General features: G+C 46.8%; 1 protein-coding gene across 1 annotated transcript in view; it reads right to left on the reverse strand.

The window, feature by feature from the left end:
• Positions 1-5584: 5584 nt before the first annotated feature.
• Positions 5585-20184, reverse strand: part of LOC119378009 (putative Polycomb group protein ASXL2) — a gene marked incomplete at its 5' end in the record, with an annotated part of 37904 nt that continues 23304 nt past the window's right edge. Inside the window, 2 exons of the mRNA XM_037647282.2 lie at positions 5585-7268; positions 16755-17357. Coding sequence (XP_037503210.1) covers positions 6705-7268; positions 16755-17357 — 1167 coding nt within the window. The remainder of the gene's footprint in view (positions 7269-16754; positions 17358-20184) is intronic.

Here is a 20184-nt window from a genome sequence, read left to right on the forward strand (position 1 = left end):
GGGATGAATAACCACCTGTTTTATTGATTTAGATCACCGGTATCTAGCACGATTCAAAACGGCCGGCAAGTCCGCCATTTGTTAGCGCCGGCAGCGCCACCTCCAGACCGCGCCCTAGCTGAGCACTTGTCCACAGAAAGGAGTGACGTGAGGCTCAGCTGCCCAGCCAGCATTTCATCTGCGCAGGGCCGTACCCAGGAATTTTTTTCGGTGGGTGTTTGTGTGCAGAACGCCTAACTTCGACAACTGGTGGTCGCTGTGAAGGCGTGAAAGTAGGGTTGAGGGGGTTCTGACACCCCCCGAAATTTTTTCATGCTTTAACTTTGTGTGTCACCCGACAAGTTAAAGCATGAAAAAATTTCGGGGGGTGTCAGTGTCACCCGAAAAGTTAAAGCATGAAAAAATTACGGGGGGTGTCAGAACCCCTTCAACCCCCCCTTAGTTACGGCTCTGGCTAGGCGCACACGTTCAGTCACGCCTTGTCACCAGCATCGCCGTCAGAACTGTCGACTAGTGTTGAAGACGACATTCTGGGACTTGGAATCGCCGGGATTCGCGAATCATTTTCGCTTCGGCGATTTGCAAAACAGCGATTCAAAAATGGACGCCGTTTTAAGCAGCAACGAGGAGGTGCCAAGGGGACGCACGCTTGGGCCATGCTCGCTGGTGTGTCTCAATTAGCTATATTAGAGAATTTTAGCGTGCACGGTATTTCGGTATACGCAAAGGGGTCGAATGCACACCAGCGGAGAAATAGAATACGTTATGTTCCTACAATAACGATTCTATGCTTGCAAAGTCCTTCTTTGCGCCGCCAGATGGCCCCACCTATCCGGCCTCTCACGGTTACGGCTGAGTCTACGGACGAACTAAAATTCACTATTAACGCTACCTGCGTGTTACTTGTTAGCGATGATATTTATCTATACGCTACTCCAATTTGATAGCTTGTCGTCGTGTCGGCGTGTACCTCACGTGTAATGAAACGACACACTCATTCCACTTTTTCCGCGCTTTCAACAACACAATTTCCCGACATGCGGACTGACGGACACACGTCGAATCATGCTCTTTCCTTTCGCCTGTCTTTTCTTGGTGGTTTGCGTCTTGTAATTTCATGAAATCATTCAAAGCGGCGCGACGAAGATCAGGCATGAAGAGTGAGCGTTTCCAGGCGTCGGCGCCACGATAAAAACACTCGAATCGGCGACGTCATCGCTACTAGTGCATCGTCACTCAGCAGAATGGTATGCGCCCATATGCGCCACACCGAACACGTCACAGTAGTTTCGATCGTTTCGATATCGCAGGATGATGAAAGCCCCTTTGAGCCTTCGTACGTTCTTCGCTCTCGAAATAAAATAACTTCCAGGTGACGGACGTCATTCAAACTTGGTCAAAAATACTTACTCATGCCGAACAGTCAAATGAAGGACACATCTCGAGCTTGAAATTTTATGTCAGTGTCTGTTTCTTACCGTGAAGTCGTCGCACCGTAGTGGCGAAGGCAGCCTGCAGTAACGAAGTCGTGAAGCATGACTTGGCATGACAGCAAACATCCTGACCGTAATCTACAAGACAATCTAAAGCATTGTTTTGAGTCGCGGAGGATGGGCGCGCCACACCAATAAACGGCTACTCATCGAAAACAGTCAAAATCCAAGGCGAGCCGACGTTTGTTTCAGTTTCGGTTTGCGTTTTGGCCGCAACGTGGTTACACAAACGTTAGTAAAATTGGCGATTATTCTTGCACAAGAAAAAACGTAGGAATACGGCTAACATCACCAGCTGTCGTGCTCTGCAATGACTGCGATGATCCAAGATTATCTTCCATTGATTCTGTTAATTGCTTATCACATGTGTAACGTAGACACGTCGCAGCAAGTAGCGACAGCGAAGTGCCAATGACAAAGTGCAAAAATAATTGAAAGCTCATTGAAAGTTAGATTCTTGCAGCGAAGAACTTTATGTAAGCCCTCGCAAACTATATGCCCACGAGTCGTCGACTGCTGGTGACCAGCTACAGCGTATTTTAACGCCAGCGAGATCTGTCCGCCGAGGAGGAGCGAAAAACGGTCAAGGTCGTACACATTACATACTGTATGTGTTCGTTGTCTTAGTCACCGTAAGATTCGGAGTTACCTACGCTCAACGACAATCTCATCGCCGTGTAGCAGTTACCAAATTCTGGTTGGCATAACGAGAAAAAGAAATTCCGGCAGATCCCACGCATTGTGGGAACCGATTTCATACGAAGCAGGCGGCGCATTTTTTTGCTTGCGCCTAATTACAACGTTTATTAGTAGTTCCAATACAACGAAGGCCTCGGTCCAGGCCCCTTCTTTAGGCTCAGACCTTGAATTCAGCCAATACCTGTCGAACCCGCCTGCTGGGAAGGTGCAATACGTTGACTCGCTAAGGAAACTGCTGTTGATAATCTTAAACACTTTCTTAAATACTTTCATAATCTTAAATTCGCCACAATTCTGCTGTTGATACACAACACACTTCTTGATTAAGCAAAGAACTATCCGGGTGATCAGTGGTCTCTAATATATGCTGGCATAGCAGAATGCATCAAAAGTCTAGGAGGTCAAGCTCTGCTGCCACAAGCTTAGGGGGCATCACAAGGTGTTGAGACTCGCATATAGTGATGAATAGCTGTGCAAAGCTGTAGCATCGGTGGAGAACCTTCTGTTCAGATAGTTGGTGAAACACAGCAGTTGGAAAATGAGCACCAACTGACACACATTCACAGACAAATTATGCTTGTCTTGTCTATCTTATGTGCATGGAGCATGCTTCTGTGGATCAATTGGTGCCTATCTTTTAAAAGCTACGTCGCATCTGTAGTCTAGGGGGTCAAGTGGTCAAGCTCTGCTGCCACAAGCTTAGGGGGCATCACAAGGTGTTGCCCTCTAAATGCCCCCTAACATAGAGTTTCATACGATAACCTAGAGAGAAAAGTGGCGCTGCGATCGTTCAACCACCATGGGAATGATGGGAAGTACAGGCTTCGGATTGAATTTCGTTAGCTAGCGAACTGTACGGATCTTTTTCTATAGTTTCAGTTTTGTTCTTTGCGAGGCGTGGGCAGTGGGGTGCGTTGCAAAGCACTCAAGCAGTGCCTTTGTTGTCCAAACAGGCTGAAGACCGCTAGATTTCTTGCTTTGCTGCCACGTTGCAGCTTTACAGGCTGTATATGACAGTTTTGGCAAAGCGTCGTGCACTCACCGCTGCGCATAGATGTAGCCAGAGTTCTTGATGTAGCGTCCCATACTAGTGCAGGAAATTGCATGGAGTTCCCCTTTTGTGATAAGGGCTACTTGTCAAAACTCGTTCAAGTCGGCTGCAAAACGACGGCGAAGCTAAGCAGACGCAATGTCACACTCCTCTGACTCGACTTCACAACAAAACGAGAGATGCGTTGGGGGCAGGCCACTTGGACAGACGCATCTGGCATCGCAGCAGATGATACGTTAAGTGTTCCTCACTCAATACGGTACTGTTATTTCCATAAATAAATAATGTGTACTTTCGAGGGAAAGACAGGCGCGTTTGTTTTATGTGTTGTAAAGAAAATAATTCATCATACTGTGATGCCAAATCTGGAACAATGAACAATTGCAGAGCAATGCATACCCTGGTGGTTGACCTTGTCCAGGTTTCAGTTCTATTTCACGGTCACGCAAACTTTTTGCAATAAGTTTTGCATACAAAAGAATGAAGTAAGTTTTAATCGGAAATAACTTCATATCGCTTTGCTTTAGACTCGGCAAACAAGCGTCGCGAATCTCAAGAATCTAATCCATACGAAGCAAATCCGAAGCCTGTACTTCCCATCATTCCCATGGTGGTTGAAATGCCGCTCAAGGAGGCCGCGTAGACACTAGCGCCAGATTCCCCTCTAGGTATTATTGCACATTCCCATGGTGGTTGAAATGCCGCTCAAGGAGACCGCGTAGACACTAGCGCCAGATTCCCCTCTAGGTATTATTGTAAGAAACTCCGTGCACCTAAGGTGTCACAAATCTCGTTTCTTAAATCAGCAGAAGTGGCAGACAAGGGCGACATACTAAAGTGCATCAACACTAGGGCGTCCGCAGTATTTGGGAGGTGAGCCAACCGTGTTACACTGGCAGTGTGTGTGTGTGTGCGTGTGTGTGTGTGGGGGGGGGGGTCTAGTCTGCACTTCGTTGCTGACGCCCATGTCTGGATGCTAATAGTACCTTCAAACCCCAGACTCTGGCGCAGTTTGGCACAGTTCACGTCAATTTTATCAGGATGGCACAGTAAATACAATTTGGCGCAGTTGGCACAGGAGTGGAAGCACTGAATTAATGCATGTTACCTAGTACGCGCCATTTCGATAGAAGTTAGTCATACCTTCAGCTCTCATCATAGGTCGGCAAAAAATGTGGAGCTCGTTCAGACTTACTCAAATAATGTATTTTCCGCTTAGGGCTCATTCGGACTCAGACTCGCCAAAATTTTCCTCAACCGGACTCACTCGGACTCAGACTCTCCAAAATAGTACTCAGACGGTCTCACTCAGACTCACGGCTGGATCAGAGTCTGTGAGTCGACTCATGAGTCCGTTAGCATAAAATGAGCTTTTTCTATCATGGAGTCAACGCTTTTTAACACCGATTTCTCACATAATTGGTGCTCTATGATATGCCTTTTGACCTTGTTCCTTCTAGTACGAGTTATCAGTGGTTTCAATCCAGTAAGGGCATTTTTATGAAATACGTGACTCACACGAGATATTTTTGTCAAGAACTTTCCATGAAAGAGCTTGCGGGGGAAGACCATGGCACCCCCCACTCCCTCACCTTAAACACCTCTGATCAATATTTAGGTGGCACATGAATGCTAGTGCGTTGTGTGTGAATAGACTCGAGTATAAACGTAAGCCGATATAAGGCTGACAGTAATGCTGAAGATGAGCAGATAGGACGATAAGTCGGCAATAAAAGGCAGAGCTCATTAAGACTCGCTCAACAAATATATTTTGTGCTTAGGGATCACTCGGACTCACTCGTCAAAGTTTTCCTCCACTGGACTCACTCGGACTCAGACCCATGGCTCGATCTGAGTCTGAGTGAGTCTGAGTAAGTTGACTCATGAGTGAGTTTGCCGACCCATGGCTCTCATATACTGCCAGAGTATAGGCTGAAGACTGGGCGTGGTGGTATAACATAACTGTAGTTTGTATAGCACAACGAATCAACGGGGCACACAAGAAAAGATTCACACACAACAGAGCGCCCTGTTGTGTGTGAATCTTTTCTTGTGGTGGCGGTTACAACTTTATTGAGGACTCCGGTGCAATCATGGCCTGCTGGCCTAGGCCACCCCCGAGGAGCTTCAGAAAGTAGAAATACCATGGCCACTAGCGCTCTCTGTCATTTGATACACAGTTTTCCTGCTCACTGAAGACTTATTCTAAGTGGCACATCCCATACTACTACAGCAGCAACTTATCAATACCATTTGACTTGCCTTTACTTAATTGAAGAAACTTGCTTGAGCATTCAGCTGAGCATGGCAACCACGGAAGCGTAGAATAAAGAGAGTCTGCTTTAGCGAACTGGAAATATTTATTTACAATGAGAAAAAAAGCCTGTGTATCAGAAGTAGCCAAACTGAAGACCCAGCATAGCTGGACTATGTATAATATATATATATGTATATATATATTTATATACTAGAGGTAACTTTATGCAACAAGCATTTCACGCAACATTTCACTCTAGTGAGTCTTGAACACGCACACTTGAGAACCTTCCTCAAGCAACTGCCTACACTTGAGTCAGTTCCATCCCTGAATACCTTAAGCCCCAATTTACACTTCAGGAACCAAGACAAATAAATATTCTTTCTCACAACATCCATCCCAGCTACTTTCGAAACATGTACAGATGAGCCACCCAAAGTTGAAAGGAAATGAAAATAAACGTGGTCCATGCATCCATCGCATCATTTCTTGCTTCCAAACATGCCAGCAATGGTTTGAAGGAAAGACTACGCACAAAATGTAGACAATCCCTAACTACTAGGCGCATGATCTCACAAACTGCTCTTACAAGCTCGCTTTTTTTTCTGATACCACACCAGCATGGTGACAGACATGCTGGAAAACAACATTTAAAAACTTTGGCAACCACAGGGGTCCTCGAAAACTGAGCAGCCCGCACGTCCCAGGAAGGGAACCTGGCACTCTTCTCGACCACCTCACACAGAAAGAGGGAAGCAGCTAATGCTTCGCCCAACACAATTTGCATCTCTTTGCATCCGTTATCAGCTTCGTAGAGACAGCAACAATGCTGTTTATGGAAGCTGCAAGTCATCATTTGTTGCGCTTGGACAGTGCAAACAAAATTCAGCTTGAATAAATACTAGGCGTCAGGCATCCTGCACCAGAAGGAAAAAAATAAGAATTGACAGGTGAAAAGTCAACGCAGCGAGTTACGTGGTAAGACAAACAATGCAACCCATGATGGGTCAAGTACAAAGGACGTCCTAACTGTTATTCACAGGCAGGGTCGGGAGACCTGCGGTGGGACATGATCACTAGCACTGGTGTTGCACATTTAGTCACAATCAGTGTGTGCACCGCCACCATAGCCAGTCTTGCTGTTCATCCTTTGGGCACAATTTACCAGTCTCTCCTTGACAAAAACAACGCATAACGCATTCTGTCACCGTATGAGGCAGGTAACGCACAGGTGGGAAGGACCTATGCATCCGTCGTGACAAAATGCACCACACTTGCGACACACTGCCATGGGCCTCAGACTGCAAGCACAAGCACCGGCTTCGCTGCTGCCGCCACACCTAGTACCGTCTCCACCGTGGCCCCCTCGCCGGCGGCCATTTCCAGATACCATGATAGGAACGAGCGCCACGCCACCGCCCGCCTGCTCGATCGACACACACACTTGTGACGCTATGCCCGTTTGCGAAGCTGCCGATGACGACACCTGCTGCTGAAGGGCCAACAGGTCTCGGCAGCTCAGCGACTTTCGCGCTGCAGTTTTCAGGAGAGCACTCTCGGGCACGGTGACAGGCGCGCTCGATGGGCGAGTGACGACGACCAGTGGCTGTGCGCTGTGGAGGAGCATTGCTGGTTCGGGCGTGGCACTCCGGGAGCTCGGCCTGACCAGAGCCTGGAACACTAGAGGTGGTGAAGGTTCTACCATGTCTAGCTCAAGTGGGACTTCCTCAACTTCAACCACTTCAGCCACAGCTTCTAGGGCAGGCTCCTGCAAAGGATAAAGTGTTATCTTGTTTTTTCCTTCTTTCTTTTTGTGCAGACACACAAAGACCAGTATAATTTGCGTGTAAGACTCCAAAAGCCTATCGGGAAGCTGGGTATTGTATCCTCATGCTTCTGTTCACTTAGATATACAGTAAAAGCTCGTTAACTTGGATTTCACAGGACCAGAAAAAATGTCCAAATTAACCGAATGCCAAATTATCAAAAGTATCAAGGAAACAACAAACATGTGTCTGTTACACGAATGCATTTTCATTTTCTCGATGAATACGTAAATCTAGTACAGTAATACCTCGTTAACTCAAAGCAGTGAAAACCAGAAAAAATTTCGAGATAAGCAAAGTTGCGCAATTTCCATTGAGAAGTCCAGTTCTATCTAAAAATGTTATCACTAATGACCAGTTTCTTAACAGGAGCGCCGAACTCGCTCTTTGTAAAGGTTTTAAAGAAAAATAATGACATACCAGAGCTATCAACCAGCTGTGTTTTTCGGCACTGCCTTCTTATTTAGTGCAGTTAAGACCAACTAAGGCTGGTCTGCCTCTCAGTGACACTTGCACCTAGCAAAGCTATCTCGCGTTGCTTAACACATCGCATGTGGCGATCGTCCGCACCGCTGCACTCAACTTTATTACGCATCAAGCGAAGTATGCTTCTTGTTTCGTCTGATGTCGTCACCCCTTGAGTAGCTGCGTCAACGCTGCCGCGATACCATGCGTGGTGCCATGTTGTTTCGCTTAAGAAAATGGTCAAACCAGCCGATGTTGCAGGTGAGATCTGTGAAGCCCGCTCCTAACTCCAGAGAATCGGCCTTCTCTGTCAATGTTGCGACTGGAAGGGCTTCCTCCCGCACAATGCAACCACATAATCAGCGCCGTTCTGACGTCCAGAAACTGCAAGCCTCGAATCCACTTCTTTGATTAGGGCTACTTCTCTTTGCAGCATCAGTGACTTGCTTTGCTTTGGCGGCGTTACGCTCGCCACATCACACGGCCGACGAAAAAATCCATGCGACGTGCCTTGCGTAAATAAAATACTGTAATCGCATCTATGACGGTAAACAAAATGACGTGTACGAACCGTGCTATTTTGCAGGGCCTGCCTCTGTGCACATCTACATGACACAGGGCTGCTCGACAAAGTTATGCCGCTGAGTTCCGACTTCACATTGGGGAACAGTGTCAGCATTGTCGTAAGCGCGGCAGCCTCACGCAAACTTTGTGAAACGTATGACATTTTACCGCTAATATTTTGTGAAACGGTTCGGCGGCGAAGTTCGTGTTCCACTCCCAGTCAAGATTTCGAGATAACCGAAAGTGGGCACGGAAATACTTCGAGATAAAGGGCAATGAATACTACACTGCACCTATGGAAAATTGTTCGGTACCGCGGAAAATTTCGACTTGGCCGATTTTTCGAGATATGCGAGTTTGATTTAACGAGGTATTACTGAACTTATTTTGCATAAGACCAGTGTAAAAGCCAAAATTTTCGTCACTCGCGACTTCATTCACAATGTGACCGCGGCTCAAGACCGCCATGTATTAAGCTGGAACATGCTCTGAACCCATCCTTTATTAGGTACTGCCACCACCGACACCACCAGGCACACGTGATGGTCATTTTTTTCACCGGAAAAAATGGTCGGCAACTGATCGTCCATCACAATGTACTAAGCGAGTTTTATGCCAGCATGCAGACCAAGACTGAAGCTCTTCATCTTCAACAGCTTCCACCATGTTTGAGTTTTGCGATGTTAAGTGCACAGTGCCGGGAGGCAAGACGAAGCTACTGAGTGCCGCATCTGATGTGGAAAAAACTGTGGTCGCTAAAGATGGCCTATACACCCCGAGTCGAAGCAAAACTGCTGAGCACTGCATCTGCTGCTCAATAAACCTGGCTTGCTAATGCACAATCATGGATGGCTACTACACAGCTCTGAAGGCACGCGGCGAAAACGAAACTGCTGCTTGTGGTAGCTTTGACCCCATCGCTATCGACGCGATAGATAGCACCCACGCAGTTCGCATGCGCCGAGTAAAAGTGAAAACAGAACAAGTCTGCCGCAGCCGGAGAAGCCTTGGTCACCAACAACGCGATTGTGGTAAGATTGTGGATGGTGACCACATCTTCCAGAAGGCCCGCGGCCTTTTCGGTTGCTCACGAACACCTCTTTTTCGCTCCTTTGCGCTGCACATTTGGGGAGCTTCGTGCTTGGCGCGCGCTGAGGATCGTCAGAGTTAAACGGGTTGGGGCCAAATATGGCCGAATTAATGAGTCTGATGCCATTAGACAATACATATGCTTGCCGGGACTGGAGAGCGTGTCCGAATTATCTGATTTTCCTATTTAATTATGGGGGTTAAATTAACGAGCTTTTACTGTACACATAAGAGTCAGCCAAATTCATAAACACACTGTGAAATCAATTGTTTGTCAGATTTCATCATCACAATCACAACCAATTTCATTCCAGGATAGAGGCATCAAGGATTTCCAAATATTACATGTGATATCAATGAGTGATAGATTTCCTATACTTGTCACAGCATCCAAATCGCAATTGGTTGCTCAAAACACTTCCCCTCTTTTGGCATCCATTTCGTCATTCAATGGTCTGCTATTTACCTCTTCAATGTGATACATTATACCTAATGCTCTATCTTCCTCTCCTCGTAAGGTCAACTGTACAATCGCAAAGTTTATTACACACAAAATGAGCTAATTCAAGCATGTGTTAGGTCTATAATTGTTTTTAACTGACTGTGATCAAGAACCTTTTTCAGTAAAGATGGAAATGTAAAACAAGTGACCAAGTTCCTGCTTTCACAGTGGTAACATGCTGCAACAATATCGTCTAGGAGGACATTAGGACAAGCCAGCAACTGATCACGAGAGACATGAACTTGCCACAGCAGAATACATGTACCACTACACTGTGGTTCACAAACCACACGAACTCCACGTGAAAAAGAACCATGTGACTAGCGCATTCGCACGTAGCGAACCTGCTGCCCTAAGTAGTGGTTCGAGCAAATGAAATCAGCTGTGGCCGCAACTTACTGGCTCCGTTGCAGTGGCAGGCCTATAAGTTAACGGTGGTTTCTTGGCCTGTGCTCGCTACAACTTGCACCGTCCCGCACGCCAACTGGCTGACGCAGGCCAACAAACCACCACCAACTTATCGGCCTACTATTGCAACAGAGCCGGCAAGTCGTGTGGTTTTTTTTTTGTATTTCGCGGGCTTTTGCAGCTTTCTTTGTGGCAAATAATGCAATGGGGGTTTCTGATGACACTCTCAAACTTTGGAAGTTGCATTTCTTGCCTAAAGTCAATATTTAGCAATTTAAATAATCTTAATTAACAAATTAATTACAAAAAAAAAGTCTGTAGTGCGCAAGGTGGCTGTCAGCAATATGCAACTGATTTCACTCGCCTGCCTCTAATACTGTATTCTTTAATCCTTGGCTAATGATAGCTGGGACACCCGGTATAAACGACATAGTAAAAGACATCTCTGTAAAAATAAAACTGTACACGAATGACCGTGTTCTCCATACGGAGGTTAATGATCAATCGGATCAGGCACTGTTAAGCAATGATTTTCAGCATGTTGTTTCATGGTGTAAGCAGTGGCAGATGTGTATAAACTTTGAAAAGACTGTTTTTATGCGGATAACTCGAAAGAAAGGTCTCTTATTGTTTACGTGTAATTTTAACAACGTGCTTTTGTCTGAGGTGTCGGAATTCAAATATCTTGGGCTATGAATATCAAACAATCTTAGGTGGAATAAACGTATTAGTTACGTTACAGCTAATGCTTACAGGAAATTATTCTTTTTAAGGAGAACGCTAACTCTGGCTACCCTGCTGTAAAAAGATTAGCTTACAAATCCGTTGTCTTAACAGTCTTAGATTATGCTGCTATAATACGGGACCCCTACACAAAAGGTAACATTCTCAAACTAGAAAATGTCCAAAAAAGAGCCATACAATTCATTTACAACGGTTTTCAACGCAGCTCAGTGTCTGAACTACAAGCTCGCGCTAATTTAACCTCCTTATCCGAAAGATACCGTTCATCACGTCTAAAAATTTTATATCAATTAGTTAAGGGGCACTACAGTCGAACCCACTTATAACGATCCCGGATATATCAATCTATCGGTTATAACGACCTTATTTCGGTGCACTTACGATTTTCCTATGCTACCCATTGAAATTGCATCCACATAGAGTGGACATTGTTCAAGGCCTCCTACTTTTACAATGAACACTTCAGACACGGTCACAGTAAAAATATGGTGCATACGAAGTGAAAAAAAGTTAAAGCAGGCTTTCTAAAGCATGAGAAGTGCGCGCTCGCGCGTGCCACGCTCCAGTTTACTCGTGACGAAGATGCCCGAGATCGATGAGCACCGCACACTGATTTTGGACGCTGCGAGCGAGGTCGCTCACTTTCCTGGCATTGCTTCAGTGGCAGAATGGCAGTGACGAATAAAAGAAAAAAGGAAAGAAATAGGAGGCAGCATGAAGCCTTGTGGTCAGCTTTCACACGGAAACCTTTTCTGGCGCCGTTCTCTGCAGCTACGACCGCCTACGATGAACCTAGGCCTTGGAACGCAAGAAGCCATAAAATGCAATAAGCAATGACCGCGATAACTTTTCGGCGCTTAAAAGTTCACCGCGTCGCCGCAACAATCTGCCGCAAAATGTCTTTCATCTTTTTGGTAACGGCAGAGACCGGCCGATCAATGATTACGACTTCCATGCGATTGCGGCGATGCCTTCACGGGTAAGCATCAGAAGAGAGCGAAGGTGATGTGGCGGCCGGCAGTGGATGTGCCATTGACTTATCGCCGACAGCCTTATCACAGTCATCTGTAGCTATCGGCTCAGCTGCACGTGTGGCGTACACTGTTCTGATTGATCAGGTACAAGCAGTCAGTGCTGGGCAGTATCGAAGATACGACAGCCTTATCACAGTCGTCTGTAGCTATCGGCTCAGCTGCACGTGTGGCGTACACTGTTCTGATTGATCAGGTACAAGCAGTCAGTGCTGGGCAGTATCGAAGATACATGTATCTTAGATACTATCTTAGATACTCTTTGGATATCTTGTATCTGTATCGCGATACGTCCCGCAATACGTGTATCAGTATCTGTATTTCCAATACATTGAAGAATGTATCGTGTATCTGAAGATACAAGATACTGCGATCGCACCATCACCGTGCGAAACAATAAATGTTGGCTGAACGCCACTTCTCAAGCTGATACCGCTGCCACTAAGTCACCAGAATAAAATTAAAGGCCATGACATTATCTTTCCACATAATTTTCCAGCGAGGATAGGCGTTGAGCTATGAGCGTACCCCTTGGTGGAGCAGAGTCGTGTGGTGGCGCTCGCGTCGTCTCGAGAGACAAGGGCGCGAATGTACGCCCAGCCGACCTTTCGTTTTATCGCTTTTTTGTTGTAGTTGTGTCTGTGCCAAGACACTTGGCACTTAGCAACTGTCCTGTGCCGCGTACTCCAATGCGCACGACGTCTTTCGCACACATTCTCATGCTGCTGTAGTGTCATTATCGAAGTTTCTCTTGCGTGGTCTTTCGTTACGAAGTCTGAAGAATGCAAGCTTGGGGGATTGCTTTGCGTCTAGTGGCTTTCACACATCGGCGATTTGAAGGATCTTGTGCGCGTAAGATTGACTTACAAGCACAAAGATTAACTTGTATGCAAATAATATTCCAACAGCTACAGCACCACGGGTGCCGATGCTGGATCTAACAGAACAAACATTCACATAAACCGCTATCTCGGCGTCTTTTTCATTTATTCAAAGAGTTTTTAAAATCACAATTTGATTGTTAGCAGAAGTTCTTTCTTAGCTGTCCTTCTTTTCCATCCCATACATTACATACGATTCTATATTGTATTTTTTCTGGTTTGCTTACTGCAATATGCCTTTGACGTACTGCCAAGGTAAGCTCTCTGATTTAGTCTTGCTTTTAACTGCCTGCGTCATTTCTGCTACTGCTTACATACTTATATTCCACTTGAATTTACTGTTATGTAAAAGCGATGTTGAGCGCAAATATATAATAAACCTGGCGCGCCTGGCGTATACAGTAACAAAAATTCTGCTTACTACTAAGTAAAATCGCAAAATCGAGTTTCCGTTATAATCAAATTATTAGGAGTCATTTTATATATGTTAGCAAAAGTATTCAAGAAACACTGTTATACCAAGTGCTCCGTTTTTCTCATGAGCATCCCAACAAGCCGTTTTACGCTATTTTTTTATAGGCACTGAATTTAATTTGCATAGCTATTAGGGGTTACTCGCAGTGGTGGTCCAGTGGTTATGGTGTTTGACTGCTGACCCGAAGGTTGCGGCGGCAGCATTCCGATAGAGGGAAAATGCTAGAGGCCCGTGTGCTTATATTTAGGTTTTAGAACCCCAGGTGGTCAAAATTTTTCGGAGCCCTCCATTACGGCGCCTTTCATAATCATATCGTGGCTTTGGGACGTCAAACGCAAGAATTATTATTAGCTCTTTGGGGTGCTGCCTGTATCGTGTTTCTATGCTTAATCGCTGTGCTTGACAGGCAACCGCTTTTCTATTTCACTTAGATATATTTGTTTTCCTTATTTAGGCTTCCCTAAATTCTATTACTGTTACTAATCACCAAGTAATCGGAGCTATAAGTGGCATTAGTCTGAATAGCGGCAGTGTCCTGTGGCGCTTTGTGTCACTGTACAATACGTGTGAATTGTTTCTGGGCGGTACATGTTCTTAGTGACGTACACCTGTTACGGTTTTGCGAAAACCGTAATACGTTGTGGTGTCGTCGCTCAAACACCACCGCGGGTTCGAGCACTGGGAGCTTCATGCAGGCTGCCGCGTCCTCGTTCGTCCCGCGCCCGTGTACCATTCGAACTGCTGCGCGCGAGAACTCGGCCCATCACCGCGAAGGGACGGCGAGCCGTCGCGCGCAGCGAGGGAGACCCTAGGCAACACTCCCCAAATCAGTGATTTATTACGGGGGATTTTAATACAAGAGATCAATAATTCGCTGCAGCCAATCGTACGTAACATAATTACACAGCTAGGACACCAATTGGCTAATACAAGTTACCAAATGTGGCCGCGAATGGCACACCTATAAAACAAGCAAACACAGAACCAGGTTTGGAGAGCCGACCTACCCTTCGGCCAGCGCTCCCGCGATCGCGCACCCCAGAGCGGAAGGAACAGAACAGACAAAGTAACACTTGAAAGAAACATACAGTGCACGATCGCGAGGCGCTGCCTCGGGACTTCGAGACCGCGGAGGGTAGCGCGCGCCCGCTGAGGCCGGAGCCCCGACAAAACGACGTAACCGCCGGCCGGCGGCGAAGAACAAAGAACAAAGGATCGCCGCCGGCCGGAGCGGCCAAAACGCGTACGCACCCTTCGAGGTCCCCAAGTGGTCTCTCCCGAACCTGGTCGCGCGCCCGCCGCTTCTAGGCGAGCGCGAGCCAGGTCCAAATCCCGCCAAAATTGGGCCAATCGGCCACCGTGTTTAACCTTCGAGGGCGGGGTGGCAGCAAAGTGACGGCAATTTATGACCAGCTGCCACCCGTCCGGTCGAAAGGAGAGGGACACGAGAACTCTCCAAGGGAAGATGGCGTCGAGCCACTGGCGCGGACGCCTGAATTCCCACAACGTTTACGGGCAAGGTAGAACTCCACAGTGGTATTTGCACTATCGTACAAAGGCTTCTTATTGAAGTTCTTATGATTACATGGCAACCCGCTAGCTGGTTGGCAAGCAGAGCAGCGACTCCCATCCCAGCCAATAAGTTGTTTCGGAATGGAACAAATATACCTTGAGCAAGAAGTACAAAACTTTTGAGATACTAACACACATTCATTCAAATGAGACAAAATTGTTCACAGTTAATACATTTTCAAGCTAACATTTTCGTGCATAGACATTTAGTGCTACATTATATAGATATATAGTAACAAATTTGCGAACGCATCGAAGTATCTTAATATACAGTTGGAATGTATCGTATCGGATACAATCAGTGTTGTAGTATCTTGTATCTGTATCTCAAATACTTCTAGACTGAGTATCTTGTATCGTATCACGATACAATTTCAAAGTATCTTTGCCTAGCCCTGCAAGCACTACAAACGCGCGATGATGCTGTTCGCAAGTTCGCCGACGCCGCGCCGCTTCGTAGAAACGAAAGTTCGCCGAAGTGCGCGTCGCTTCGTAGAAACGAAAGTAGCTCGCTGGTTTTGAGCTACTGTTAGGCACGGGCACCGAGAAACGTCGATGCACTTACAGCAAGCGTATACCGCACCCGTACACGGTCCAAGTGAAGTGGGCACAAAGAGCGCACAACTGTGCGTAATACAGCAAGCGACCCGGCAGTGATGGCGTGAGCCAAGTAGGCGACGCGCCGCACGCAACTAGCCAGGGATGATCGGCTCCACATGACGGTACTGCGGTTTAGTGAAATGGTGTCGGTTCACTGCAAAGGTGGTTTAATATGCTCGTGCACACAGCGGGCATCGCTTCACAACGCGAAAAGGCCTAACTTCTCACCTGAGGGGTTGTTAGCACTTTTCAATAAAAATTCGCAGAAAAAAAAAAAAGCGGCTTCGTCACTAAGTGCATGCTTATGAGGGTGAGTCCATTTACAACAAACTACTGATATAACAACCAATTTTCGTGGCACTTTCGAGGTCGTTATAAATGGGTTCGACTATACAACGTCGACGTTAGTGAATGGATTTCACCCCCTTATCCGAAAGAAACCGTTCATCACGTCTAAAATTTTTATATCAATTAGTTAAGGGGCACTATAACGTCGACGTTAGCGAATGGATTTCATTTTCTTCCGGTTATTCAACGAGCCAAAGGCATGAACTAACAATAACACTTTTTTGTTCTCACAATGACTCTTTCAAGTATTCTTTCTTTTCCATAAAGAGTCAGAGACTGGAATAACCTTAGCAGCTTCACTGTTCAAGCAGATTCCTTGTCAGCATTTTAATCCCTTCTTGATGGCTGAAACGTATTTGGGTTTTTTTTCCGCAGTAACTGTTTGTACGATATCTGCATTGCCTCTTCCTCTGTTTCATTTGCACATTTGATCAATGCTTTAATAACAACCTGCATATGTTGTTTCTTTAGCATTTTTTTACTGTAACATCTGCATGTACATATATATTGAGAGCCATTATGTTGTATTTTCTTTCATGCACAGTATCCCACCCTGCTAAAAGCCTGGTAGAGGTTGCAGTACCAATAAATGAAAATTTTAAAAATTAAGTTAAAAAACTGCTAGTGTAAAACACAAACCTAAAACAGAACGTCCTTGATTTCATCACAATTCACAGTGCACACTCATAGCATAAAACTACCTCTGCACATGCCAAACAGATCAGTGCACGAGAGAAGTGCATGCTCACCTCTTGTGCCATAACCTCCAGAGCCACCTGGTCAGGGACGTTGTTGTGCTCTACCATGTTGTTCAGGAGAGCGTGATCGTCTCGCCTTTCCTCCCGCAACAGCAGCATATTGTTGGCTGCCATCAGGTCCCTGTCCATTGGTTCGTCTTCTTCCGTGGTCACAACCACAGTACTGTGATCCACTGGTGAGGACAGGAAGACCACTTCTTCCTCGGCACCCACCACTGGTGGTACCTCAGTCGTCAGGATGACCTCGGTTGTTGCCTCGGGTGCCTGTGTTATGGGGCCGAGCGGCTGGGACACGACCTCGTGCGAAGCATCTTCAACTTCCACCTCGGTTTCGACCATGGTGTCCTCTTCTACCGCGGCTTCCTCGACAAGGTTGGCACAACCTTCAGATGCTGGAGCTGGAGATGCCTCCTCAGACTTGTCATCATACACCCTAAGCAAGAGCTGCTCTGCTGAAAGTGGTTCGCCACCTTCATCCTCACAAGGTACAGTACATTCACCAGCCGCTGCAATAACGCACTCTGGTGCCTCCAGTGGCTGTGCCAATGTGCTTGAAACAATATCTGGGACAGCAAGTTGCTCCTCTCTGCAAGGCTGCAATACATACAAGACCTATGCTTGAAACTGCAACTGCGGACTGATGCTAAAGTTGCAGGTGTAAGTTGTAAGTGTACGTGATGTACAAAGAAAATATGCTCAGTACAGTGATGTGATTGGCTGAAGCCATTTTGGAGCAGGTTTTCGGAGCAGTCAAAAGCTCATTTCGGAGCAGCAAAAAAGGCTTTTGGAGTGGCCAAAAGTGCATTTTAGAGCAGGGAAAAAGGCTTTTGGAGCAGCCAAAAGCATATTTTAGAGCTAGCGAAACTTTGGTTTGGGCGAGCTGGTTCATCGTCGGACTTGTTTGGGGCAGCGCTAAAGAACACACGGACAAAGACACATAGTAGACGCCACGGGCGCTGTGGCGTCTACTATGTGTCTTTGTCCGTGTGTTCTTTAGCGCTGCCCCAAACAAGTCCGACATATTTTAGAGCAGGGAGAAAGGCCCTTGGCTCATTGCAGTGGAAAAATTGAATTTGTGATGACTAAAACAGCTCAATAAAGCAGAACTAAGCAGCATTCCATAACATTCCATGCACGTACAGCTCGGACTACATATAGCATAACTGTTTATAGTGCAGCACCGGCTATAATGCAGTCTTTACTTACTCCCATTTATCATCCCATAGAACTTAGTGTATACGCATGCCACTTACTGCACAGCCCCCGAGATAATGCGGCTCAGATAAGCGAGGCAACAACCGCGCTTCTCAACAGAGGTACACCTGCCAAGGAGAGTGACGAAGGCATTATGAAGGAGGAGGGGACGTGGAGTGAACTAACGAGGAGCAGAGCGGGGGAAGCAAAAAAAAGAATGCGTCTCGGGCACGCAGTGTGAAGAAGGGTCATCTACAGACACAACTAATTAACGCAAATAAACAACAGACAAGGTGAAGACAACCGACAGGATGCGGCGCGAAGGGTTGGCTAGGCGCTGGAGAAGCCTTTGCTGCAGGCGCACACTCGGCACCAAACGGGCACCCACATCAAGTGCACGGTACCGCTTTTTGGCTTTTTGTCCAAAAATAGCTACGTCGTCGTAGAGTGCAGATATCACGCACGCTACCTCAGTTCCACCATAAGTGTTCCACAAATGTAAAGGCTTTGTGATGCGGTCTTTCACTTTTGTCACCAGCAGGCGGACTTATGCATGATAGTTGTCATGGCTCTTCTCACGACCGCGAACCCAAACTTGGTTTTATGCGTGCTGCCCTTGGCTGGGCTAGTAAGTGCAATCTCTTTTGCACCCGATATCACGTTGTTCTTCCTGGGGCAGCATGCCAAGTTGCAAACCAAGAGGCTAGGCCTAACGTGCGCTAACCATGTAACCGCCATCGGTAGCGGCTGCAGATTTGCGGTTTGGTGTCCAGTCAACGAAAAGCTTTGCAGTGGTTACATTCTGAAAGGGGTGGATGTATGGAAACAACTTTTGTAGCGTTAGCTACATTGGCCGAGCCGGAGTGGTTTCGCGTGCGCGTACAAGAGCCGTGCTGTGCATGCGCGAGGAGCAGTGATGTCACACAGCTGGCGCTCCAGAGCTGCCGCCGCCACACGTCGCTGGTCTGAGCATGCACATTTGAGCGCACTCGGCGTCCCTTCTTCACGAACAGACACAGATGCAGTGTAGTCTGGGTAACGTCGGCGCGGAATGCAGCCTTGAAATGCCAAAAAACACAAAAAACTTGATTTCTGAAAAAGTGCACTATCACGAAGTTCGAACATTTAATAATCTCCCTGCGAACTCTGAAAGCTGAATTCAATCGAGAAATATAAAAAAACGGCGTTATAGATGCGTAGGTGGATGCGAAATGACCGAAAATCGGCTAAATATGTTAGAAGTTCGCGCGCTCGTAGTTTGTGAACGTGGCGACCGGGCCCCGCCATCTTGGAGTTATTTTGAAGATGCTTCCTTTGTGCGTCTTTTGCCTCTTTTCAAAATGGCGCCGGTGCAGAGAGAGTGACACTACCACTCCTTTTTCCAAAGGTCGCTTGCGCACACGTGATTGGTCAAAGAGCGCGCTCCCTCGTGCGCTTGCCTCCTATTGGCCCGCCGTGTTTGTTTTGCTTTTTTCTTTCTGTTCGCATAGCTGCGGCCGCCTGCTTGCACGTTTCTAGGCCTGCTCGATCCGTGTCGGCTGCTCCGCGACATTCTTCAGAGTCACAACCACGTTTGACCTGGTGTGGTTACTGAGCTGCTCCAATGTCCGAAGACATTCCTCTGAAGAAGACTACATGCCGCGCATTCGGCAAGAAACGTCAGCGACCGTGGAATGCATGACAAAATTCAGTGAGGCATGTTTTGAAATCGCCGCTTGCCGGGTTGAACACGGAGCCGCATCCTAGCACATGCAGCGTGGACGCCTCGAGTGCCAGCATAGAACGCATCATACTCGCGGAATTGCCAGTTGACGCATCGAATACGGAGCCACAACCTACTGCATTGAGCGTGTACACCTCGTCGACCCATGCCTTGAGTGCTGGCGCGGAAAGCATCAGGGGATCATCGGTCAGCTGTTCGAGTACAAAAACGACACTTGGCACGTCCAGCGTGGATACTTCGTCGGCCCATGTCTCGAGTGCTATCATGGAATGCGTCGATACCATTTTCTTATCGGCTGAAGAAAATAGCCAGCGCACAACAAGCGCTGCCAACGTGAAAAAGCACTTGGCGTCAAAGTCGGCAACGAAATGAAAATTTGAACTCCTCGGCGTCAACATGGAACAGGAGAACCCCAGTGACAGTGGAATGGAATTCTTGATCGTGGATTCGAGCGTGTTTAATCATTTTCTAGGAATGATGACTTGCCCTGACTGCCGCGACAAA

The sequence above is a fragment of the Rhipicephalus sanguineus genome, unplaced genomic scaffold (assembly GCF_013339695.2).
Source record: "Rhipicephalus sanguineus isolate Rsan-2018 unplaced genomic scaffold, BIME_Rsan_1.4 Seq655, whole genome shotgun sequence".
NCBI lineage: Eukaryota > Metazoa > Arthropoda > Arachnida > Ixodida > Ixodidae > Rhipicephalus > Rhipicephalus sanguineus.